At 47.1% G+C, this 26209-nt stretch overlaps 2 protein-coding genes and 1 pseudogene across 6 annotated transcripts; 2 read left to right on the top strand and 1 right to left on the bottom strand.

The window, feature by feature from the left end:
• Window positions 1-1867: 1867 nt before the first annotated feature.
• LOC136526441 (uncharacterized) lies at window positions 1868-7624 on the bottom strand (annotated as a pseudogene).
• Window positions 7625-7937: 313 nt separating this feature from the next.
• LOC136528583 (CRIB domain-containing protein RIC10-like) lies at window positions 7938-13627 on the top strand. 5 transcript variants are annotated; one of them, XM_066521545.1, is made up of 8 exons: window positions 7938-8022; window positions 8105-8185; window positions 10449-10610; window positions 10705-10783; window positions 10950-11030; window positions 11213-11310; window positions 11428-11530; window positions 12655-13625. In XM_066521545.1, the coding sequence occupies exons 5-8, from the start codon at window positions 10973-10975 to the stop codon at window positions 12900-12902; spliced, it is 507 nt and encodes a 168-aa protein (XP_066377642.1). In that variant the 5' UTR covers window positions 7938-8022; window positions 8105-8185; window positions 10449-10610; window positions 10705-10783; window positions 10950-10972; the 3' UTR covers window positions 12903-13625. The 5 variants fall into 5 exon arrangements, with proteins under 5 accessions (XP_066377642.1, XP_066377647.1, XP_066377646.1 ...); XM_066521550.1 differs by having other exon boundaries at window positions 7948-8185; window positions 10708-10783; window positions 10931-11030; window positions 12655-13627; XM_066521549.1 differs by having other exon boundaries at window positions 7948-8185; window positions 10708-10783; window positions 10905-11030; window positions 12655-13626.
• Window positions 13628-14189: 562 nt separating this feature from the next.
• LOC136528582 (early nodulin-like protein 18) lies at window positions 14190-15351 on the top strand. The gene is made up of 2 exons (XM_066521544.1): window positions 14190-14465; window positions 14573-15351. The coding sequence occupies exons 1-2, from the start codon at window positions 14294-14296 to the stop codon at window positions 15193-15195; spliced, it is 795 nt and encodes a 264-aa protein (XP_066377641.1). The 5' UTR covers window positions 14190-14293; the 3' UTR covers window positions 15196-15351.
• Window positions 15352-26209: the final 10858 nt, after the last annotated feature.

The following is a 26209-nucleotide window of genomic DNA, read 5'->3' as shown; positions in this document are numbered from 1 at the left end:
CTGGAAGCCCCCCCAACCGAAGGCCTAAAATAGCCTTCATGTCCTGCAACGTCAAGGTCATCTCGCCACAAGGTAGGTGGAACGTGTGGGTCTCAGGCCTCCACCAGTTATAAGAATAGAACGATTGTTAGTTGCCTCCAATTTGTTACAAGAAAGTTTATGTACAAAGAATGCACTCGCACCTGCCTACAGCTGCAGTAAGTAGTGCTGGGTCAAGGGGCGGAAGATCGTGGTTGACAACACGGACAAGCTCGAGGAAGCCGGCACGCCATATGTACGGCGTATAACGCTCGTCCCACTGATGCGTCCTGGTGTGAGTGCAGGGCCTCAAAGGAGGCAAGGACACCTCTGCGTCGTTGTCACTCAAGATGTGTGCTCGGTGTTGGTCGTCGTACTCCACCTCAAGAATGGGGTATAACGGACGCTGCGTGGGAGGGATCATCCTATTACAAATTGATAAACAAAGCGTTATCGTATTTAAATTAACAAAATTCAAGTTAACATTAGTAAGTTCACAAACAAATCACAAACAGATTCACTAACCTAACTAGCCTAAATCCCTAAACCCAAAATCCTAACTATACTAGATAATAAATACATAATCAATCCATATAAAACTTTGATTCCAAAATTACAAGTAATCCATCCGTCTCAAAATAAATACACATCTTGCTTCTCGAGTAGTCAAATATGTTTAAGTTTGATCAAAACTAAAAAACACGGTATCAATATTTGTATCTCCTAATAAGTTTATTATGAAAATATACTCCATGCTTAATGTAATAGTACCTATTATGTATCATAAATATTAGTGCTCTATTATATAAATTTGGTCAAATTTTAAAAAAAATTAACTTCAGGAAGCGAGATGTGCATTTATTTAGGACGGAAGGGGTACTTCCTCCGTCACATAACAATAGTCGTTCTAAGATATCGCAAAGACACTAATACTCAATGAAAATAGCCTCGATGCCTCTACATGCTCCTAGAAATGCTAGCACTAGCAGACCATCATCAACTCTTTTGCTTCTATACCGACCGCTCAAGGATTGTGAGGGCACGTGGGGGTACCGTAGGGATATAAAAAATACTAACTATACTAGATAATAATAAAAAAATATGAAATCGAGAGGGAGGTACCTTAGGAGCGGGCGGCCTTGACGCGCCGGCGTTCGTGGCGCGGCCGGCTAGGGCGCTGCACGGCGGGAGTGGCCGGGCGCAGCGTGGGCGAGCAACCGAGGCCGGGCCGTGCGGGCGCGTGCGGCCGCAGGCAGGGCGACGGTGTTCGGGCGGGTGGGCAGGGCAGGGGTGCGTGCGGGCGGGCGGGCTCGCACGCGGTATATATTTGGTCCAGTCGCAACACGGATCAGGGCACGGCACTACCACGCCAAGTTCGGTGGCACGGCAAGACCTGCCACGTCATGGGCCCCCCAGGCCGGCCCACGCCACGTCAGCCCTCTGCCGCGCCACCATGCATGGCGCGGCACAGGCATTTGACCATGCCAGGGCAATATGCACGGCCAAAAATGTTAGTTTAAAAAAATGCGACAGTATTAGATTTAAAATTATATTAAAAAAAGGGTTAACATTAAAAAAAAAATATCGCCAGCGAGCCCAATACCACATGCACAACTATTCAGAAGAAAACACCCAATCTTTATCATAGGTCGGAAATGCACACATTTTCATCTCAAAATTACCATATTTTTTTAGATCAAAGGCTCAAATTTACCATATTTTTTTAGATTAGAAAGCGTACAATTGAGACCCCGATCCACGCTGGGAAAACCAGTTTACAATAAAGCGCTAGAGAAACAAGGGGTAGGCTAAGAAACCTAAACCCAGCAAAAGACCTCTCAACTACACCCAACGACCAATCTAAACAGAACCTCTCAACTATCATCGACTATCAAACACTACTCAAAACGATCAACGGAAACGGTAAAAAAACACTAAACATCCAGGAATGGCGCTACCTCCAGACTCTGTTTCTTTCAGTTCCGTCGCAATGCACCGGCAAACCTATATAAAAAGTAAAAAGTAACGAACGAGAATATATATGATTAGACACTAGTACCAATAGGATTAAGAAACATCCACACGAGATTCAGATTTACGATGTTTTCCAAGACCAAGAGGCTATTTAGCATCATGTCAAATGACAGCAGATGATGAGACCATCCATTAGAGAAAAACGACTTATGGATCCACCAGCTTATCAAGCATTAGCACACTATAATTTCTTCCCCTCTTCAGCTAAGCTTTATCTCAGTCCAAATGCCAAGAAACTTTAATGTCCATGTTTGATCAAAAGAATATGTTTTTCTATAACACTCATTGATCATAAAACCAAACCCTTGATTCTCTTCCGTGATGTACTCCAGTCGGTAATAGAATCACACAATTGTACATCAACTTTGGGTAAAACCATGTAGGAATTTGTAGGAATTCCAGGTTACCATGTACTAGCAGTAATAATACAAATTGCACTGCTAGGTTAATCAATCATATCCAAAGAGAGGTTAACAAAAATCTTCACATACTTGTTGTTAGCTCTAGAATATTTGTCGGTGTTTTGGACCGGGGGTCCTCAACCAACCAGTGAATTTGAACTACGTGCCCCTAATCCCGGATGGTGATGCAAAGAGACACAAGGTTTATACTGGTTCAGGCAATCGATGCCCTACGTCCAGTCTGAGAGATCGATCTTGTATTCCTTACACCGAAGTGCTTGTAGTAGGGGGTTACAAGCTAGGGAGAGAGGGAGCTAGTCCCAGGTCTCGGCAAGGTGTCGTGTGGGCCGCTTGAGACGTTGCTCTCAGGCGGCTGGGATGTGTGCGTGTGTGTGTTACAAGATGTTCTTCTCTTCCAGTTCCCCTCTAAATGGCCCAAGTCCTCTCCTTTTATAGTTGAAGGGAGGACAAGGACAGTACATGTGTTAAATATGCGGCGTCGTGCCAACAGGGGCGGCATGTCCGAGCCCTGTGGCCTGTTCCTGTGGCGGCGTGGTCGTCGGAGTGGTCCGTCCTTGGAGCACTGGGGCGGCGTGCTAGTCCCATCCGATCCTGTGCGTCGTGGGAGCCCCGGGACTGCCTCGGAGTGGGTGCGGCGGTGGACGTGCAAGCCGCTGTGGACGGACTGTGTGCGAGGCCGAGGCTTGGTCGGTGCCGAGGCTGCACCGCAGTAGGGGGCTCGGCGGGCACAAACCCCGAGATAGCCGAGACCTTGGTGCACAGTGCCGAGGCCCTGAGTGGGCGGCTGATCTGGTGCGCCGGCTTGGGGGCGGTGATGACCCGGGCCAAGTTGTCCGTGCGATGTTGTTTTCGAGGCGGGGATCGCGGGACACAGTGTATTGTGGGCGCTGATCGTGGGCACAGCGTCAGAACACAGTGGCCGGTAATCCCCGCCGTGCCCTGTCCCAGCCGGTATGGCGTCGATGCGACCTTAGGTCCCGTCGGCCATTCTGTAGCGTCAAGCCATCGTCCGGCTGAGATTGCGGGAGTGGTTGAAGTATTAATGAGACATGACGTGCTGTCGGGAAGACCGGCTGAGGCGGGGGCGACGGACTATGGATAAGCTGGCCTCGCGCGATACGAAGAATGAGGCCTCGCGCGAGACGGAGAGCGGAGCCTCGCGCGAGACGGAGATTAGACTCCTTGCCAAGGCCTTCCGTGGAGAGCCTCGCGTGAGGCGGAGATCGCGTTCCCTGCCGAGGCCTTCCGTGGAGAGCCTCGCGCGAGGCGGAGATTGCGTCAGGACGCCGAGACCTCCTGCGCGAGGCTCGAGGCGAGGCGGAGGGCCTGGTGGGCTCGAACGTGGCGGTGAGGGGTCCACGGCTTACCTTCTAGCTTTGTTTTTTTGATGAAACTTAAGCGACTCTTTTAATGTTCGCTCGGAGTACCCGTTCTAAGGTGCCCGACAATATTGTTCCCTTATCTACCGACCGAGGCACTACTCAAAATAACATGAGTTCTTTGCGCACACACGAAGCCATTACAAACTGATACACCATTGAAATATGCATTTGATCTGCAGGCAGAAAACATATCTCTCTACCTTTGGAATCCCGAGTCCAAGCTCGGGCACCCGATAGCGGAGATGGAACCCCGCCGCTACCACCGACCAGGCCTGCGCAGAGGCTTGCTCAACCCTCGCACCGCGGCGGCGTCAGGGGCTCGCGCCACCTGCTGCGCATGTCTCCACGGCTTGATCGGCTGTTACCGTCTTCCCTATCCAGGGCACTCGCCAACCGCCCGCGATCCAGCCTTAAGGTCAGGAGGACCGGTGGCGGCGTCGAACCCGATTTCGGCTTCGAGCTCGACATGGACAACACCCACCATATGTTCGATGAAATGCTGGCACGAGGTCAGAGAGCCGCGGGCAGCGCATGGCCTCTCGCCAACCACTCCACCTCGATCCTGCGACGGCGAAGGCTCCTCGACCCTGCGCAGATGGTGGCACCGCCCAGATGGGTTCTTTGTGCCTAAGAAGCCTCGGGCCCGGCGGGATAGGTTTGCATTTTATTACAACAAAGAAGCCTGTACTGTAACTCACAGTTGATAATGTCTTCTACAAGCTTGTGTTATTTAGTGCAAATCTTAGCATGGAGATGAATCAATGCATAAATTTTGTGCCTATTCTTCTGTGCTAAATTGGCTAACCGACCACTGGTTATGGTTGGATAAATTGTTGCTTACCTTTATGGATCGCCATATTATGCGTGCATCCACTCTGACATAGGTTCTCCAATTGATTTGGCAAAATCATGCATGCAGTCATTACCCCCTTGGCAGCCCCCGTTCTTAGGCAGTCAAGTTTAGTGCAGCACCCCTCTAGCTCGTCATCAAAGGTTATACAAGACACTTTAGTGCTGGGTCACCAATAGAAATTTAGTTCTTATGCATGGTCTAGGCTTTTACGGCAATATTTTGATCATGTGTGAGATGTGCTTAGTTTTAGAAAATATTTTTATTCTCCTAGAAAAAAAAACTCGAATACGCATGAGAGCTGCGTATCATTGCATTTAAGAAGAAAAGAGTTTTAGTTACAAGAGAATCCGGCTTAGCCGGTGGCACTGAAACGCTACATTTGAGAAAAGAAACAACCGGAGGATAAAAACTGTTAGGCACACCATAACTTTTATATGACCATCAACACTTAAAGTAATGATGCATTGTTATATTGATATGTATTACATAATCTTGAATGAGATATGATGGAGTTGCAGGGCACACCATAATCTTGAATGAGATATGGAGGAAAACTAATTGACGTTGCTCACAAAGAAAACATATTATTATATGACAGAAAAAACATGTGCTACGTGAATGTGATGGGTGATGCAAACTTCTCTTATCTTAATCATTACCGTGCTTGACACCTATCTGGTTAAATGGACTTCTAAATTTTTCTGTAATTCAATTGTTACAATTACCGGTGCATCCTAAATAGAGTGCATCTTTCTATAGTTCTAGTAGTGCTATCAGAGATGGATTTGATTTGGTGTGGTGATCGATGCGACTATAGTATCATCAATCGTAAAGTGGATTTCTTCTCTTTGGGTGCAGTAGTCCATATCCCTGTTGAATTGGATTGTTTTCTGCATATCTATAATTATCTGTCACTCTGTCAGGCTAGCTTCATTGTCATCGGAGGCTTCATGCTTCAGTTATCCATCTGGCCAGGATTAGTTTGGGACCTTATCGGTCGATTGAGCCATGGTAAACTGCCAAAGCTTCTGCTGTAGTGTAGCACCAGGGTTCAGCCTTCTCCTTGCCGAGTTGCATCGCCCGCACCGTGTTCAATTGGAAAGTCTGGCAAAGGAGCTTCCAACTCCTGGTTCAGGGTCTGAGCAAACAAAGATGAATCCTGCGCAATAGCAAGTGGTTGATTTCATCACGATGGGAGGCAAAGGTTGCTTCCAATGAATACCCATGGACGATGGGTGTTCATTGGAATTCAAAGTCTGTTCCTCTTCATCAGATTTGGAGCTTATCTCTCAACAATATTATGTTTTTTCTTCAGGGCACTAGCTTTGTAATTTTGAAGTTCACCAAGCATTTTGATGCTATATAGATGAAGAGCATATAGAATTGGTCATGTCTTAATCTTCTTCTTATTTTAATAGTTTACTTTTTGGAAAATTAAAATTAAAGAATACCCTGTCATGAATGAAAGTACACAGTAAGATCAGGACATTCTTACATGGTTATTGACATCATTGTTGTTCCAAATTTTCACGTAACTAACGGAACTACTGCATTGTACTGATGTTCCGTGTGAGTTTCTCAAATAGTTTAATCATGAGCTTTGTTGCATTTGGTACATTTATTTATGTTTCTAATGTTGGGTTTCACTCCCTGATTCAATTCACTTACTGCTAATTATATTTCTATAGACAAATCATAATGATTTGAACATAACCAATGAGCACGAGAAATTTACTCTCCTAGACAGAGGTAAAATTGCACTTAGATTCGTTAAGGCAACAAAATCAACACTGGCTACCTCAAAATCCATAGTCCCCATTTGATTTGATGCAAATGGTAATCAACCACATGTAAAGAAACAACAACGATAATAATAAAGAAACTAACTAAAAGCAGCTAGCAAGATGATTACCTGGTAGCGGATCAGCCTCCCATGGACGAGGTCCGGGTCGGGGGCGGCGGCTTGGCACCTGGCGCTCAGCTCTCGGTCCTCCATCTCCGGGTAGCAGCGTTAGCGGACCTCCTCGTTGGTGAGGTCGCCGAATTGGTTGAGGCCGTACAGGTTTTGCCCGGCGGCGGCGGTTGAGCCGGACGACGACGCGGCGGTGGTTGCCCTTGAACAACCTGTACCGGCACTCCTCACCGACGTCTCTGTAGGTCTTGCCGTACTTGGCCTTCCACCCCACGAACATCCGGCGGGTCTCCTGCTCGAACGATCTCTCCCCCATCCGGACCCTGTGCCCGCGGTAGATCTCCTCAATGGCGGTGGCGCTGCGACCGTTGAGGCCAGAGGTCACCCCGGCGGCCCTGGCCCGGGCGACGCGGCGGCGGCTCTCCTTGAACACCGCGTACCGGCACTCCTCTTCGCCGGCGTATCTATAGGTCTGCCTGTACTTGGCCTTCCACTCCACGAACATCCGGCGGGTCTCCTGCTCGTACGGGTCAGCGGCCCGCAGCGACATCAGCAGCATCGGCAGCGACACCAGCAGCTCCGCCGCCGCTGCTGCGCAGCCGTGGAGCCCCGCCCCATCCTGTGGCCGCCAACGACGACGACGAGGGTGGGGTTGCTGGGCTGCTGGACTCGACACTAAACGGGCCGGAGAGAGTGGAAGAGGAAGCCCCGCCTAAATTTGGGATCAATCAGATCACGTTTGTGTAAGGGGAGCTGTGCTGTGCTGGCGATATAGAAGGTTCTGTAGTCTCTCGCTCGCCGGCGCCCGTTGTCGGAGAGGAAGACGATGAACTGAAAATTCAAAGAACGCACGCGAACGCAGTGGAACACTGAAGATTTTGGTGCCGCTAACCAACGCAACTTTTCTGGACTCTATTGATGAACTTAAAACACACAAGATTACAAGCGAAAACAATGGCCACGAACAGCCATGACGCTGCATGCGGTCCCCACGCTCCGCCATTGCCGTGCCATCCCACGACTTGGAGCGTGCTGATCGCCACCACTACAGCCACTACGACTCAACGAAAAAGACGGAAACAACTAACAGCCGCTGCATGAATGGAACGTGCGCCTGGCTTGTACGAGTACGCGCTCAATCCGGCTAAATTGAGCTTCCATTATTCTCGCTAAGTCTAGGCCGATCAGAAACGAGTGGAGCATGAACCTAGCCTGGGTTATCTGAGGGACAGGTTCAGATCTCCTTCCTTGTCATTTGTATTCTCGTCACCTTTCCCTTCGCCTGCTGCTGGCTCCATTTCTGAACCACGATTTCTGTATACCCAAGGAAAGGAAGCTTGCCGCTTAGATATATACATACATTGCTGTGAAGGATACAGCTACTTTTGCCTGCTCTGAATCGTAATCAGTATTCATAATTCATCTACCGATTCATGCCAGTCCTGCCTGTAGTTGGTACCGATTCATTGCCAGTGTTTTTCAGAGGGAAGGCCAAAGACCTCGCCAATGGCGATAGCGATGCAGGGAATATTCAGAGGTCTGAAGATCATCGCACAAATATTCAGTAAGAGCCATTTCTTCCATCTTCCATATCTCAGTCTCACCTCCTTGGCTAGCTAACAGGATGGAACACCCCAAGATCTTTTTTAAAAAAAATCTTGATAGAACTGACATGACCTCTAGGCGTAGATCTAGCGGGTAAAAATTTTACTAAGTTATAGAACTTGATGATGATGTACCTCATCTCGAGTCTCCAGTCGCGGCCATGGTGCCAGCGATGACGTAGCAGCAATGCGGGCAGGGTCTGGTGACGGCGATGAAGGCGGTGGAGCTTCCCGTCGCTCACAACGCGCCCTCTAGATCGGGACTAGGGCTAGAAAACTCAGTGAGGGGCTGACGACTACGATGACGCTTTCCGTCGCTCACAACATACCCTCTGGATCGGTCTAGGGTTAGGTCGTCGGTGGGGCGCTGGTAGTTGCGGTCAACCTCGCGTTTTGAGCCCCAGCCCCCACCTCCTATTCATAGTGCTGCGCGATAGGGGCCCATCAGCCAAAAGTACGGCTGAGCGCCCTCGATCAGAGCTCAGATCAAAAACCCAATTAGCCGTTGGGCCAACTTGGTGGAGATCAACCTAACAATTCTTTGATAAGCTGTGGATCTTTGCAGCTCTAACTTATATATATATATATATATATATATATAAAAGCTTGAATCTCTGTGGCCTTGCAGCAGTGCAGAGGGAGCATGAGATCGGGTACCCTACAGACGAGAGGCCTTGGTAGTACACACGAGAGCAAATTTTGCAGCAGCATTAAAAGTTGCTTGCTGTGGTGTTTTACACTACTGTTTTCGCATTATCTGCTGATCTGATTTAGTTTTGAAGGTTGAACCGATAAAGGGCCACGTCTCCATGGCCCATAAGCAAAAGCAAGCCTGATTTCCTGGTTGAAACACTGTTATCCCTTAAACCTGCACTTTTCTGTAGCCTAAAGTCATCAAGAAAAAGCATGAGTCTGAAGATCTGAGGTTTATTATTTTGGGTTGAGTATCTTGTCAAAATGATATAATAAGCCAAATTCTGGAGGAGTGAAAATAAAGGAATACGGTGCTGATGTTGAACTTTCAGCTAAAAATTGGACTCGGAATTCTCTAATCACGTAGGAGTATTTTACAGCTAACGGCACTTAAAGAAGGAAACAACCGGAAACCTTTCAATTGGATAATGAGAAAGCGCATTTTAGTGCACAAAAGTTTGAAAGAGTGAAAGCCAAGGAATTGGTCACTGATGCTGAACGGTCAGCTGAAAGCCTCCTGACATCAGGAATCAAATTTTGTACTCACATGTTTAACGGTTAAAATCTATCGCACTTGATACTTCTCAAAATGATTGGACCTAAACAAGCACGGATCAAATTATCTTGTTGGTGTCAGTCATCTTTTAATTTATTCACTGTTCCAGTACAGCATCCAAAAATTTGCATTTGCTGCTGTAATTTGTGATGATTAGAAATCAATCGATAGGACCATCAGACCCCATGCATGCATTGATACATGACATATTTTAGCCACGATGCGTCCATCCTTTATGCTGAATCTCTATCCAGTGATTGAGTTGGTGCAATCCGCGTCTAAAAAACATAAACAGGTGGAAACATCAATGCACTGCTTGGATAGTTTGCTGTATGATATGCTACTGGAGGGCATATATGGTAGATCCAGCGTTTGCCATCCATGTAAACAGCTATATATTCAGATCAACACTCTTTCAGCGATCTGGTAGAGTGTCCTTGCTGAGAAACCTTTCTGAATAATGAGAGCTCAGCAAACCCTTTTGAAAACTTGGGCTTAGAAAACTTTTTTGAAAAATGGTCTCGGAAAAGTTTTGGGTGTTAGGTTAAATGTGTAAAGGAGAAAAGCGTACCCTTGAGACTTAGGAGCAGGGGCGGATCCAAAGGGGGGCTGCCGGGGCTACAGCCCCCCTAGTGAGCATAATTTCTTCATTAGACCACGGTTACTTAGCCTCAAATCACCATTAATTTCTAACTCTAGCCCTAAATCTTTATTATTTAGCCCCCTTTGTTCCCATCCTGCATCCGCCACTGCTTAGGAGTACTTATTAATATAATACACTAATGTGAGAAAGTGACTGTACAACCGATGTTTTGCGCTGGTGAAACACATCCATCTTCATCTAATCATCTTGAAACACTCACACACACAATGAAACAACTGTATGTCCTTTTCCTAAAGATCATCGTGCAGAACAGAACAGTAGTAGTACTACATAGTTATTACTACTAACAAGAAGGGATTATGAGGGACAGTGACGCAACGGACTGGAGGTACGGAGCTACAGGACTGCGAGTGTCGACTTGACACCTGTTCTCAAGAAATGGTTGGAGAGAAGTGGAAGAGAAAACCCCACCTAATTTGTGATCAATCAGATCACAGGGGGAGCTGTGCTGTGCTGTCAATATAGATAGAAGGTTCAGATCTCCTTCCTTCCTTGTCATTGTATTCTCGTCACCACCTTTCTCTTCGCCTCCTCCATTTCTGAACCAGGGTTTTCTGTATATCCAGCAGCTCCCGTTCCCCCTCATTCTCGGGTCAGGTGTACCCAAGGAAGGAAGCTTGCAGCTCAGATACATTAGCGTCAAAGGTACAGCCACAGCTACTTTTGCCTGCTGTGATCGTAATCAGTATTCATGTACCGGTTCATGATAATCCGATTTGAATCCCGTAGAGATTCTGAGAATGACCCGACAATTGGTTTGATTCAGTGTTCCAACCACGCTTGAGGTTACAGATCAACCTGTGTTTTTCAGAGGGAAGGCCAAAGGCCTCGCCGATGGCGATAGCTATGAAGGGAATATTCAGAGGTCTGAAGATCATCGCACAAATATTCAGTAAGAGCCATTTCTTCCGACTTCCATGTCTCACTCTCACCTCCTTGGCTACCTAACAGCATGTAACACGCCAAGATTTTTTTTTTTTAAAAAGGATTCTTTGATAAGCTCTGGATCTTTGCAGCTCTAACCGATGGCTGATATATAATGACTAATGAGCTTCAATCTCTGTGGCCTTGCAGCAGTGCAGAGGGAGCATGAGATCGAGATCGGGTACCCTACAGACGTGAGGCATGTATCGCACGTAGGCCTGGGCGCCAGCGACTCCTGTCCGAGCTGGGTAAGGGTCAACACCCACCTCATGGCTTTGGCTTGTGTAATCTGTCTATCATTGGAAGAAAAGAGTGAGTTCTGGTTCTGATTCTGAGCATGGCTGATGGCTGTGCTCTTTGAGCAGATGAATGAATTCAGAGGAGGTGAGGAGGTGACAGCAGGAGGACGGGGAGCATCCATCGTAAGCTCTGCTGCGCAGTCCAGGCACACCTCCTGGGCTTGCCTAGGTAAGTACCTCGCCCTCATTTCAGGAAAAAAATTCTATACGATGCGACGGTGTCGCATAGAATCCTCCGTGCGGCATCCTCTGCATGGTTCAGGCAGGTCCCACCTGCAGCAACACGATTAAGCGGTGCCGCAAATAGGCTTGCATGCGACGGTGTCGCGGAAATTTTTTTTCCCCTCATTTAACTTTGCTCTGGTTTTCCCTCAAAAGACAGGAGCAAGCTATACAGCCGTAGAATTAAAAGAACAATCACAAGCGACAATTGGTAATTTATTTCTATAGTCAAACAATGATAAAATTTGGCTATTGCCTGAACAAAAAAAAATCAGACATCACCTGGAATTATAGGGAAAATATTAAAGATAGGAGTATAAGGCTTTGAACTACTACCTCCGTACGTCAAAAGTGTCACTCTAGTTTTGTATTTAAGTCAAAGTAGCTTATGTTTGATTGATCAAGCGCTAACAGAGAAGGTTCTCGACATTTATGATAACACATTGATTTACTATGAAAAATATAGTAACGATGAATCGGATGATATTTATTTAAAATCATAAATATCTGTATTTTAAATATAAATTTAGACAAACCTAAGATCATTTGACTTATTATAATAAAAAAAACAGAATGACCCTTTTCGTAAAATGGATGTGGTAGAAATCATGTAATAGTATAAGAAAAAGTAATTTAATATACTTTATAAACTTACCACGCCCTCATGCATAGACAAAAGAGCAAAAATTAAACTCTCCCTGTTCTAAATTGTAAGTCGTTTTTGTTCTTCTAGATGCTTGTACATAGTTTTTAATTGATATCTAGATATAGTGTATATATAAATATATAGTAAAATTTATGTACGTAGAAAAGGTAAAACGATTTATAATCTGAAATGGAGACAGTAGTATCTTTGAGGCAATTGAAAAGGGTCGTCGAACAAAATAATGAAGCTTGGTTGTGGCGCTTGTATTCGGCGCAACCGGGCCAGGCAGTGCGTTTTTGGAGCTATTCTGGGCCTTTCTCTGCGACCCCGGCCTGCTTACACTTGTGCCAAAAAAAAAAACGCTTCAGTGCCCTGTTGGGCTTTCCGTCACACGTTCTTCGGATACTGACACTGTCCTGCTGCAGACTTCGAGCAACCAGCGACAGGCGCGGCGCCGCCGACGGAGGCCTGCGCGGACAGCAGGTCGGGCCAGGACGGCGCCGCGAGAGGAGGCGGGCCCATGACAGCAAAGAAGGCGGCGAGGCCGAGGAGAGCCTCCCGGGCGGCGTCGCCCGGCGGCTCGTCCTCGTGGCGGTCCACGGCGTCGTTCGCCACGGCGTGCGATGGCCACTCCTGCGAGCTGCACGTCCCCGCCGGCCTGCAAGCCGCCTGAGCCTGACACGATATGTCGCAGCAGCAGGACGGGACGACCGGACGAGGACGCCTCCCTCCGCCGACGCCCGACCATCACTGTCTGTATGTGTGTACACGCATGAATGAATGACACGGCTTTCTTTCTTGTAACGGCTTGTGGGGCTTGCTATTAATACGGTGTCTTGAGAAAAAAAAAATGACAGGAGCCCGGTGAACAGCAAGCGGGTATCTGTATTTGAGCATGCAATGCGTTGTTTGCTGAATGGTTGTGTGGTTTCTGCTCGTCAACTGATGGAACTGTCGGCAACGAGCAACAAGCGGAAGAAGACGTCAACTCAAGCCGGCCACTCCGTCGGTTCCGTTCGGACTGACACATACGAGCGAGCCTTGTGTGACTGAGCTGTGCGACTGAGAGCAGCACGTCAGAGATGCAGACAAATCAGCTGCCTCTTCGTTCATTCATTCAGCGATTTTGACCTGCACAAGAAGTAACCGTTCTGATGCCCCCCCCCCCCCCCCCCCCCCCCAAGAGAGGCCGAGTCGAGTCTCCTCTTCCACGGTCTCAGTCACATGTGGCAGCTCGAAAGGTCCTCTCCGTCTCCAGCGCCTCCACCACCCCCACTCTCGTGGCTCCGCGTGTAAGCCGCAGGTGTGGAGCTCCTCCTTCTTCCTGGCGGCCAGGTCAAGTCACGAATAATTTCTAAAACACGGTTGCAGAAGTACCACGCTCTGCTGTGTGCTGTGCTGGCCAGGTCAAGTTTAGAACAACTAATATCCTGTGAAATAAAGATTGTCGTTATTATCGTCTTGCATTCTATGTCCTGATGATCTGTCGACCGACGAGACGAGCTCAATTCCTTGTTTTCCTCTGGCGTTCCTTCGTTGGTTTCCCTTCCCGTGGATACATCCCATTGGACCACTGGAAACGCGAGCATGGAACTTTCCAAGACGGGCCACATGTGTGTGCATTGCAGGTAGGCACGGATCATATGCTCCTCTGAAACGAAAGCGACGAGTCGGATCGACGACGCACGGCGGTGCGGCCAGATGCGTGCGTATGCGGCGATGCCTCCAGTGAGTCACGTGGAGAGAGAGAGGCAGTGTGACTGGCCGCGACCAGACCAGGTGCTCGCCATGGCCCTGTTGCTAGCTATTGGTAACTTGCATCCTAGAGCTCCTGCCCTCCAGGGGGCGGTTAACGGGAGGTGAAACCAACGAACCTGACACCGTGTAAAGCCCGCCCGCGGCGTCGACGCGACGCGACACGACGACCTACAAATACTCTCCCCTGCCTGCGATCCAGAGTCCAACAAGTGCACACAGTCCCTCCTCGAGCGAGACTCCTCCCGACTCCCGACCGAGCCGCAGGGTGCGTGCTGTGCTGCGATCCAGTGTGCCCTGTGTCCAGGCATGGCGGCGAGGCCAACCGCTCTGCTGGTGCTCGTCTGCGCCGTGGCCGCGTCGGCCGGGGCGACGCAGTTCAGGGTGGGCGGGCAGAGCGGGTGGAGCGTGCCGGTCGCCGGCTCCGAGTCCTACAACACCTGGGCGGGGCGGCTCCGGTTCCAGATCGGCGACCAGCTGCGTAAGTAGTCGCCATGGCCGGCATGCTCATGTACTGTCCGTCGCTGCCTCGCTGAGTCGCTGGTGAACGGTGCTGACGCGGGTTCTCCTCTGCGTGTGCGGTTGCAGTGTTCGTGTACCCCAAGGAGACGGACTCGGTGCTGCTGGTGGACGCGGCCGCCTACAACGCCTGCAACACCTCGTCGTACGTCGCCAGGTTCGACGACGGCAGCACCGTGTTCACGTTCGACCGCTCGGGCCCTTTCTTCTTCGTCAGCGGCAACGAGGCTAACTGCCGCGCCAACGAGAAGCTCGTCGTCGTCGTCCTCGCCGACCGCTCCGGCACCCGCACCCCGTCGGCAGCGCCGCCGACGTCGTCCTCGCCTCCTGCGGCTGCGCCTGCGACGAGCCCGTCATCGTCGCCACCCTCGGGCGCTGCTGCTCCCGTGCCGGTTCCCGCGGCCACCCCGACCTCGCCGCCGTCCCCGGCGCCCGCTCCCACCACCAACCCGAGCTCGCCGCCGGCGCCCGCTGCCCAAACCCCGTCGCCGTCCACAACACCAGGACCGTCTGCTTCCGCCAACCCGCCATCCGCCGGGGGCAGGAGCCCGCTGTCTCCTTCTGCCAGCGCGCCGGCCGCCGGGGGCAGCAGCTCCACCACACCGCCCCCACCTTCCGCGGCTGCCCCCGTGGTCGCGGGCTTCGTCGGCTCGCTCGGCGCTTTGATCGGTTACGCCATGCTTGCAGCCTGAGACGATCCGCTGCGGCGTGTTCTTTTCTTTTGCCAGTGTGACTCCAGTGAGATGACTCGCACTGTGAAGAGGCATCATTTGTATTCGCATTTGCATTTGTTCAAATATTTGTCGAATATATAATAATAAATACATGCACGATTGCTTTTCGTTGTAGCCTTTTTCTCCATTGCAACAATCTTTCTTGAGATGCTCAATTAATATGCAGGCAAACGCCCACATCTTCTTCAGAAATTAATCCTCCACACAGTAACACACGATCATAACCTGATGCTGAAACACGCTTTCAGAAACCAACTCGATTTCAGAAAGCAACTTCAGAAGGCGACATCTTGAGCAGCAAGCATAGCAGCATAACCTCTAATGAAATTCAACAACATGTTCGCTTGTTGGTTTCAGTCAGCCCAAACCAGTCAGCCAACAGTGTTTTTCTCTCAAAAAAATCAGCACCAGCCAGCCCAAACCAGCACCAGCACCAACCAGCGAACAGGCCTTGACTTCACTACACATACCTTCAACGCTGTGCAACATCTTGAGCAGCAAGCATAGCAGCATAAGGCGACGACTCATCACGATCAGCCTTGACCTTCATGCCACCTACATGGTTTAGGTTTTAGCACATCACGGTTAAAACTTACAACAGCCTTCAAGGTCAAGCATGGACCAAGGTTTTAGGATGGTACCAGTGATCCGAACCAGAGTTTCCCTCCCAGACAAATCAGGGATATGCTGCATATTACAACCTGACACAGTTAAACTAGGGAATGGAATGAAAAGGTCTATGCACAGCTACAACATACTGTTAGACCTTAAGCAGGATCTCTAGGCATAGAACTAGTATGTCTATTTTCTATTGAATAAAATCATGAGTCCTACAACATCTACTAGTGCAATAACAATAGATAGAACGAGAGAAAGAGATGGGTGAAGGGTGCAAACCTTTGGCCACCTTAGATGAAGATGGGCTCGCCATCGCAGCGCTTGGCGATAACCCGTTGGCGGTGTCGAGTCGAAGTGCGGCGGTGCAGTAGCGGTTGCAGGGCAGCCCGACGACGTAGCAACCCCTCGGTGTAAATGCAGAGGCGGTAGCGGCGCGGCTGGTGGCTTTCCATCACTGGCTGTGACCCTCTAGATCGGATTAGGGATTTTGGTGGGGACCTGTAGCTCAGGCGAACCTCGTACTAAGAGCCACCGGCCCCCACCTCTATTTATTGCGCAGTGTGATAAAGGCCCTCCAGCCATAGTGGGCTAGCGCGTCCCCGATCCCGTTGGGCCTAGTTTGGGATTAGAGACCAATCTAACAATCTCCCCCTTGATCTTCTACCATATTTCAATTTCATATCATTTACTTTTGTTTATTCCATTACAGATTAGCGCATAGAGCATGTTTCACCGTCATGGTCAATTGCCGATAGATTTAATAGCTACAACACACAACTCTGTTCTAAAATAGATACTTAACTTTGTGCCTTTTTTTGTCTAGAAATTATAGGCTTTCCCTTAAACTCATACCGGCTACATGTTCTTTGAACACGTTGGGTGGTAACCCTTTTGTAAGCGGATCCGCGAGCATCTTTTCGGTACTTATATGTTCAAGACTTATGACATGATCCTAGACTTATCTTTCACAACATAATACTTTATGTCAATGTGTTTGGCAGCACCACTTGACTTATTGTTGTGAGCATACCGTACTGCCGGATTATTATCGCAGTATAACTTAAGTGGTCTATAGATGTCATCAACCATCTTCAAACCGGGTATGAACTTCTTTAGCCAGTTCACCTGCCCCATTGCCTCATAACACACTACAAACTCGGCATACATTGTGGATGATGTAGTGACGGTTTGCTTTGAGCTTTTCTATGAAATAGCTCCCCCTATGAGAGTGAATATATATCCAGACGTGGATTTTCTATCATCTCCCGCATAATCAGAATCAGAATATCCCACTATATGGAGTGAATCTGATCTTCTATACATCATCATGAGGCTTTTCGTTCCTTGCAAATAACGCAAGACTTTCTTTACCAATTTTTAGTGTTCTGTTCTAGGATTGCTCTAGAATCTACCAAGTAACCCGGTAACAAATGCCAAGTCAGGGCGCGTACATACTTGAGCATATTGCAAACTTTCGACAACTGAAGCATATGGAACAGTTTTCATTTGATTGATCTCATACTGGTTCCTGGAGCACTGAAAATCCCCATATCTATCGCCCTTGACTATAGGAGCAGGTGAGGGACTACATTTGTGCATACTGAATTTCTTTAAGATCTTTTCTATGTATACCTTTTGTGACAGTCCTAATACCCCTTTACTTCTATCTCGGTGAATCTCGATCCCTAGAACGAACGAAGCTTCACTAAGATCTTTCATATCAAATTTTGAGGACAAAAACTTCTTTGTCTCCAGTAGTAGACTGACATCACTACTAGCAAGTAAGATATCATCCACATACAAGACAAGGAAGATAAACTTCCCATTCTTAAACTTTGCATAGACACAATTGTCCTCTATATTCTCTTTAAACCCAAAATTTCTTATTGTCTGATCAAACTTCAAGTACCACTGTCTTGAAGCTTATTTTAATTCATAAATAGATTTCTTTAGGCGACATCCTATTCGTTCTTTTCCTTCCACAATAAAACCTTTCGGTTGTGCCATGTAAACATTTTCCTCTAAGTCCCTGTTGAGAAATGTCGTCTTTACATCCATCTGATGTAATTCTAAATCATAATATGCCACTAATGCCATTATGATTCTGAAGGAATCCTTACATGAGACTAAAGGAAAGATCTCATTGTAATCAATGCCTTCTCTTTGCGTAAAGCCTTTTGCCACAAGTCACACTTTATATCTCTCTATATTTCCTTGAGAGTCAAGTTTTTTTGTAGACCCATTTATAGCCTACTGTTTTGGCTCCTTTAGGAATTATTTTTAAGTCCTAAACTTTATTGGCATTCATAGATTTTATTTCATCTTCCATGGCTTCAAGCCACTTTGATGAATGATTACTTCTCATGGCTTCTTCAAATGAGGTGGGATCATCCTCCATTTGAAATTCCTCAGTGTTGTATACTTTCTAGTCAGTAGGAATAGCTGATTTTCTAACTCTTTGAGACCTTCTAGGGGCTCCACATTTGGCACATCTTGTGTTTGAGGCTGTTGTTGCTTCCCCTCATGTGTGGCAATAGGTTCTATAGGATCCTAAAGAATAGGTTCCTCATCGTCATTCATTGTTGCCACAGGCGGAATAACAACACATGCTGGCACCACAGTATCTTGCACTGTTAGTGCAGCGACATCAGGTAGAGAGAAAAATAGCTAATGAATCATCGGAGTGGGTGCATACACCCGCTTTTCTTCAAGGTCGATTTCTCGAGCTACCATGCCCCCTCATCATTTTATCCTCTAGAAAGACAGCGTGTCTTGTTTTCACAAACTTTGTATGTCTGTCTAGATAGTAGAAATGAAAACATTTTGACTTTTCTGGGTAGCCAATGAAATGCTAACTTACTATTTTGGGATCTAGCTTCCCAAGGTTTGGGTTAAATACTTTAGCCTCAGCAGGACTCTCCCACACACGTAAGTGGTTTAGTGAGGGTACTCTTTCTGTCCATAACTCATACGGTGTTTTGGCTACCGACTTACTTGGTACTCTATTGAGAATATGAATGACGGTTTTTAACGTCTCCATCCACAGGCTCAACGGTAAGGTGGAGTAACTTATCATACTGTACACCATATCCATTAGGGTACGATTATGTCTTTCAGCTACTCCATTCTGCCGAGGTTCACCTAGTGTAGAATACTGAGCTACTATATCATTCTTCTGTAAGAACCTTACAAAAGGTCCAGGAACTTAGCCATATGAGGTATGTCGACCGTAGTACTCCCCTCCCATGATCGGACCTGACTATCTTAATCTTTAAGTTGTGTTGGTTTTCAACTTCTGCCTTAAATATCTTAAATTTATCCAATGCTTTTGTTCTTTCTTTGATTGGATAAATATAGCCATAACGGAAGTAATCATCTGTGAATGTTATGAACAAATTATAACCATCCACACTCTTTACAGGAAACGGACCACAGATGTCTGTGTGAATAATCTGTAAAATTCCCGTGCTTCGTTTGACATCTTTCTTAATTTTTTTTACATACTTTCCTTTTATGCATTCTCTGCATTGTTCTAAATCTAAGAACTCTAATGGAGAAAGAATATCATTCTTAACTAGTCTTTTTATTCTCTCCTCAAAATATGGCCTAAACGATAGTGCCATTATTTTGATAATGCATCGTGAGTTCTCTTTCGTTTTCTGTTTACATCTGTAGACGAGGATATATTCTCATTGTCGCACACAACGTTCCCATCATCACATACAATATTCACATCATCACATAGTGATAACAAATAAAGCTCATTTTGTAAGATAGCAAGACCAACACATGCATTATTAAATGTTATCTTACATTTGCTATTTCTAAAATGACAATCATATCCATCATTGTCCAAGCATGAAACACTAATCAAGTTTCTCTGTAAAGAGGGAATATAAAGTACATCGCTAAGTAAAAGTGTGAAGCCATCGCAAGCTCTAGAGAAAGATCACCAAAGGCTTCGACATCTGTTCGGACTGTATTTGCAACTTTAACGTGTCTTTCTCTTCTTTGCGTAGTCCTCGTCGAACGGAATCCCTGTAAGGAATTAGCAACATGAACAGTTGCACCTGAGTCAATCTACCAAGTAGATTTTGAATACTATACATATAAGGATTCATTTATGAATGTAATAATGTTCTCACCTTTCTTTGCCATGATCATCTTTAAGAAATCAGAACAATCTTTCTTATAATGTCCTGTCTTCTTACAATAGAGACACTGGTCTTTCTCTACTGTGAACTTGTTCTGCTGAGGCTGATGCAGCATGGGACCCTTTCCCTTTGACTTTGAGGAGGAGTTAGCATTATTATTCTTTTTCTTGTTGTCTTTCACATAATTGATAGTGCCACCATTAGCAGTTTTCATTCTCTCCACCTCTTGCACACACATAGCCATGAGCCTTCCTAAGTCCCACTTCTCGGGATGTATGTTGTAGTTGACAACAAAAGTGTCAAATTCCTTTAGTAAGGAAGCAAAAATCAGATAGATATGAAACTCTTCCTTGAGAGCTAGATCTATTGGTTTTAGCTTGGATGCCAAATTGCTCGTCCTTAGTATGTGCTCTCTTATGCCACCATTTTTAGAGTACCTCTCTGTCACCAGCTGCTTTATCAGCTGGTAGCATATGTCTATAAAGAGCCAGTGAACTGACTTTGTTCTATCGAGGTACTCGATGATCGTGTCACACTATAGGATTGAGTCCACAATTGCAGGCTCAATCGTGTTCTTTATTACAACCAAACATTTCTTATTGGCAGTGACCCACTTCCTATGCTCAAGGTCATAGGACATCTTTTAGGATGCAAAATGCCTCTCTCTAGTTGCCCAAGCGGCATCAGCCTCATTTGTCTCCCTCACCGGTGCCACAGGCTCAGTGAGACACGGTGAGGTGAGTACCCAATCCACCTTAGCCAAGATGAAGACCAAGTCAATCTTTTTCTTCTACTCTGTGTAGTTGTCACCTTTGAGAGTTGGGATCTCTTTGATACAACCCATCAAGTTGTATCCGCCTGAAAACACAATTCATATAGAGTGAGAACATAAATAATAACAACAATTATATGCCTTAGTTCCAATATTGGACAAAATTAAAACATACAACTGTTCTTATACACTAATTCTATATTATCGTTGGGCAGAAATAGAATTAATGTATGAAACATTATAATATTGCTATTATCAATGTTGGTCAGAAAAATAATAATATTATAATTTACTGATTAAAATTGACTACTCTTCAAATTAAATTCTCCCGTCGATTCGAATTTAATTAGAAAATCATTAACTTTAACATTGCAGTGGAAAAAATAATTCAATTCAATGAATTTTACCCACAGAAAAATTCTCTTTTCTATTTTCTTTATGCCATTTATCCATTTTCTAGAAAATAAATATTTACTGGAAAAAGAAAAAATTGATTCAAAACGAACATTGTTCTTCAGCCTAGCCCGCAAAACGGCCTGGCCCACTCTGCTTGCGCGCGTGCTGCTCGCACCCAGGCCGCAACCTGGGCCTAGGCCGGCAAAGCCACACGGCCACGCGCACCCGCCTGGGCCGGCCTCTGGCCCAAGCAATCTGAGGCATTCGCTTTCATCCGACAGCCGGGCGTGCACATCGATCGAACAAAACCCCGGCGCGGTGGCCACCCCAAAACCCTATCTCATTTTCTTTGTTTCATTTCTCTTTCCTCCTCAGCGCCGCAGAGAGAAGGAGCAGCGCAGCAGCCATGGTGACTGGAGGAAGTGGCGGCGTCGCTGTGCACCCCTTCGTCGGTGCGTGCGTCCACCTGAGGGTGAGCGCACCGTCATCAAAGGGCTGCGCTGCGGTGCCCTTGACACCCAAGCCCAAGGCGGAGCCACACGGTGGCGTGGCCTGCCCGATTGGCGCCCCTGTTTCATCCTGCACGCCGGCCATGGAGATGGCCGACTGCAAAGATAGGACGGTCGTGCCCCAGGTAGGAAGCCCCTTCTCTCCATCCCCTTTGTCTTTCTAGGATTAGGGTTTCTTTTCCCAATACAATTTTTTCTTTTGGTTTTGATTCGAGATCTATGAGATAAGCCCCTTTCCCTCTCTTGTCATTGATTTTCATTTCTTCTCTTCTTGGATTTGTTCGATTTGGGGATTAGGGTTTGGTTAGGGTTAGGGTTTTGTTCATAGTTGTTCTTCCCCATGACTGGTTCACGGGTTAGGTTTCAGCTTGGAGATCCGAGACCCTTTCTTTTCTTTGTTCTTCACCCGATTAGGGTTAGGGTTCGGTGACCCTCTTCTTTTCTCAGTTCCAAACGAATCTACTCTGTTTCTTACCCCTAATAGATCTACATCTAGACAGAGGATTCCGATAGGCTAGATCTACACCTAGTTAGGCTCTAGTACCATTGTTAGACCTTAAGCAAGATCTCTAGGTATAGAACTAGCATATCTATTTGCTATTGAATAAAATCATGAGTCCTACAACATCTACTAGTGCAATAACAATAGATAGAACGAGAGAAAGAGAGGGGTGAAGGGTGTAAACCTTCGGCCGCCTTAGATGAAGATGGGCTCGCCATCGCAGTGCTGGGCGGTAACCCGTTGGCGGTGTCGAGTCGAAGTGCGGCGGTGCAGTAGCGGTTACAGGGCGGCCCGATGACGTAGCAACCTCTCGGTGTAGATGCAGAGGCGGTGGCAGCGTGACTGGTGGCTTTCCGTCACTGACTGCGGCCCTCTAGATCGAATTAGGGATTTCGGTGGGGAACTGTAGCTCAAGCGAACCTCGTACTCAGAGTCGCCGACCCCCACCCCTATTTATTGCGTAGTGTGACAGGGATCCTCCAGCCATAGTGGGCTAGGCGTCCTCGATCAGGGCGCTGATTAAAGGCCCAACTGGGCCGTTGGGCCCAGTTTGGGATTAGGGACCAATTTAACAATCCCCCCTTGATCTCTTACCATCTTTTAATTTCATATCATTTACTTTTGTTCATTCCATTACAGATTAGCGCATAGAGCATGTTTCACCGTCACGGTCAATTGTTGATATATTTAACATCTACAACACACCACTCTGTTCTGAAATAGATACTTAACTTTGTGCCTTTTTTTGTCCAGAAACTATAGGCTTTTCCTTAAACCCATGCCGGCTACATGTTCTTTAAACACGTTGGGTGGTAAGCCTTTCGTAAGCGGATCTGCAAGCATCTTTTTGGTACTTATATGCTCAAGACTTATGACATGATCCTGGACTTTATCTTTCACAACATAATACTTTATGTCAATGTGTTTGGTAGCACCACTTAATTTATTGTTGTGAGCATAATGTACTGTCGAATTATTATCGCAGTATAACTTAAGTGGTCTAATAGCCCTGTTTGGTTCATAGGAAAAACATAGGAAGATCAAAGGAATCAAGTTCCTATACGAAATTTCACTGTAGCAATGTTTGGAATAAAGGAAGAGACCCAAACCATTCCAGAGGAAAGGCAATGAAACCTACAGTTTTGGAGGAAAGAAAACACGAGGTCTGACCTCACGGGAATATTTCCTGCGGCTCATGCACTCTCACACGCACTAATCTACATACTCCCTCCTGCATGCATGCACAGTATGGCCCCGTTAGTGAAGCCATTTTTTTTTTGCTTCAGCTCCACGAACAGTTCCACCGGTGGAGCTGAAGCGGTTTTGGTAAATCGTTTGGCAAAATGGCTTTCCTGTGAGAGCATGTTTTTAGGGGCCTGGAGGAGGAGCCGGGAGAAGCCACTTTTTTTTAGCTCCATCCCACCCCAAATCACTGTGAGAGCATGTTTTTAGGGGCTTCATAAGTGAAGCTATTTTACTTTACCCCGTTTGGTAGAAAACGGCCCCAAACGGCTCCTGAAGCCGGTGGAGAAACTCTGCCAAACGGAGCCTATATGTTACTTCCTAGTCTCTACCTGCATGCACAACCATGTGGGCTGGTCCAAGACACTTCTCAAATTTTTTTAACTGCTATATGTCGCTTTGTAAAGGAGTAATTAGCTCCTATTTAATCTAAACAACTGTGTTTAGCACAAACCAATAAATTTTCATGCTATTAGTATTCATGTGTTCCAAACACTCGTTTCTATAAAATTTCTATGTTTTTCAAGCCTCTATTTTACATCTCTATTCTTTTCTCATTCCTATATTTTTTCTCGTCCCTGCGTTTTGCATCCCTCCGCTCCAAAGAGCCCCTAAGCGGTCCACCGGCCAGCGTCGCAGAAGGACGATGAACTCTAGAATGCGGAGGGTCAGAAAGCGAGGATCGAGGCGGGAGTCTGCAAGCCCAGAAACGTGCCCAAAACATAGACATCGCTGGCAACGTGCGCCAAAGGTGCAAGCAGGCCGACTATGGGCCGGAGACAAGCAGTTGGAGCATAGGCGTAGTAAAGGCCCAAATCCAGGAGTTACACGTTTGGGATTGGGAACAGGGCCCAAAATCCCTGCTTGGAAATGAGAAACGGTCCTATGATTAAAAGCACCATTTGTCCCGGATTCAAGTCTCATAAAAACTGACTTTCTGCCTGAATTAAAAGATGATTTGAAATTCGAAAACTCCATGGCCGAGGAGCTTGAAACATGGAAGCCATGGTTGACAGGAACAGCATTGGCACCGGTAAGAGGAGGACATACCGATTTTGACGATGCAGGGACAGTGGCCTTCTTGTTAACCGACGTCCATGAGGCATGTTCCTCAGCAATCCAATTCCGATATTCCAAGGCATAATTTGGACCCCCACCATGCCCGAGGTGGAAGAAGACTTTGTAGTTCGAGCACTAAAAAACTATGAAAACCAACGTCTTGAGAGCATACACTGAACCTGAAAACTCTGTCACTAAGAAAGTGCACACGGAACAGAGCTGCATCACCACCAATGGTGGCCTGAAGAATTAGAGCCACTGAACAAGCGAAATTTGCATCTTCCAAAGGAGAGAACGAGAAAGAATCCTTTCGAAGGGAAAGAGGGATGTACACAAACCGAGGTTCCGAACTTGCGCGGAATTTCAGCTTCAACAACCTTCCCTGGCCGAAAGGTCCATGGCGACGGAAGGAGATGAACCTAAGAAGCTCCATGGCGAGAGGAAGGGGATCGCCGCCAGAATCGACATTGGCACTTCTCCCGAAAAGAAAGTAGTACACAGCCGGCCATGACACAGTAGATAAGCTCCGCACACTGATTGTGAATCGTGATTGGTGTGTGAGAGAGTTTCTGGACAACGTGCAGATAACTCCTTGGCCATATGGTCTGCTTTCCCATGCCACTGCCTCCTCCCTGTACCGCTGGGACCTGACTGACTGAATCTTTTGCTTCGGCCTCTTCTCTGTACTCCAAGCTAAGGCTGTTCGTCCATTGTCCATTTCTCTTGGAGCTCAGAATAAGAGAGATGCACATGCGCCGCAGTAAGTGTTTGTGCAGATTATTACCGGGACCAGTAATAACACTACACTGTGGAGATTAGTGTGGAGGTGTTGATGCCTGCCATTCTCGATCTCCATCTCTCTTGCCGTCCCCTGTCGTGTTGGGCCAGCCAAGTACTAGTACGGTGCACTGCACCACCATCCACGGCGGCAGCGCCAATGCCTGCCATCCACGGGGTCGTCGTTTCTCACCACAGCGCAAGTGGCAATGCAGCACTGCAGGGGCACCCCTGTACCCCACCATGCCGTCATTCATCGCGAGGTGTGCAGTCGATCTGCAAATCCTAACAAATCTGCTGCTGGAACGAACATGCATGTTTTTGCCGAGATCCCTAGCAGCATGCATGTTTGCCTGTCAGTCATTAGCGTAGACAAGGCGGCCCTGCTGCTATCGGGGGCTCTGACGGCATGTCGCCGCGGAGGCGGCGCCGGAAAGCTCTAGCCGACTAGCCGTGCCGCCGTGCCATCTATGTGTATAAGGGTCTATTTGTTCGTCTAGTAGTTACTAAATTTAGTAGTTTTTAGTTACTTTAGTAACTTTTTAATCAAACGTTATGACTAAAAGCTACTAAAAGGACTTTAGTCCTCTCTAATAACTCTGTAGTTACTAAAAGTGACTAAACCGTTTAGTAGTTACTAAAGTTTAGTAGCTCGAACCAAACACCCCTGTCGATGTTTCGGACCGGGGGTCCTCAACCAACTAGTAAATTTGTACTGCGTGTACCCAATCCCGGATGGTGATGCAAAGAGACACAAGGTTTATACTGGTTCGGGCAATCGATGCCCTACGTCCAGTCTGAGAGATCGATCTTGTATTCCTTGCACCGAAGTGCTTGTAGTAGGGGGTTACAAACTGGGTGAGAGAGGGAGCTAGTCTCAGGTCTCGGCGTGGAGGGGTGCGGGCTGCTTGAGACGTTGCTCTCAGGCCATGGGAGAGTGGGC

Source organism: Miscanthus floridulus, chromosome 19 (genome assembly GCF_019320115.1).
Source record: "Miscanthus floridulus cultivar M001 chromosome 19, ASM1932011v1, whole genome shotgun sequence".
NCBI lineage: Eukaryota > Viridiplantae > Streptophyta > Magnoliopsida > Poales > Poaceae > Miscanthus > Miscanthus floridulus.
The sequence above is the reverse complement of the archived record's forward strand: the minus strand, read 5'-3'. Positions and strand labels throughout refer to the sequence as shown.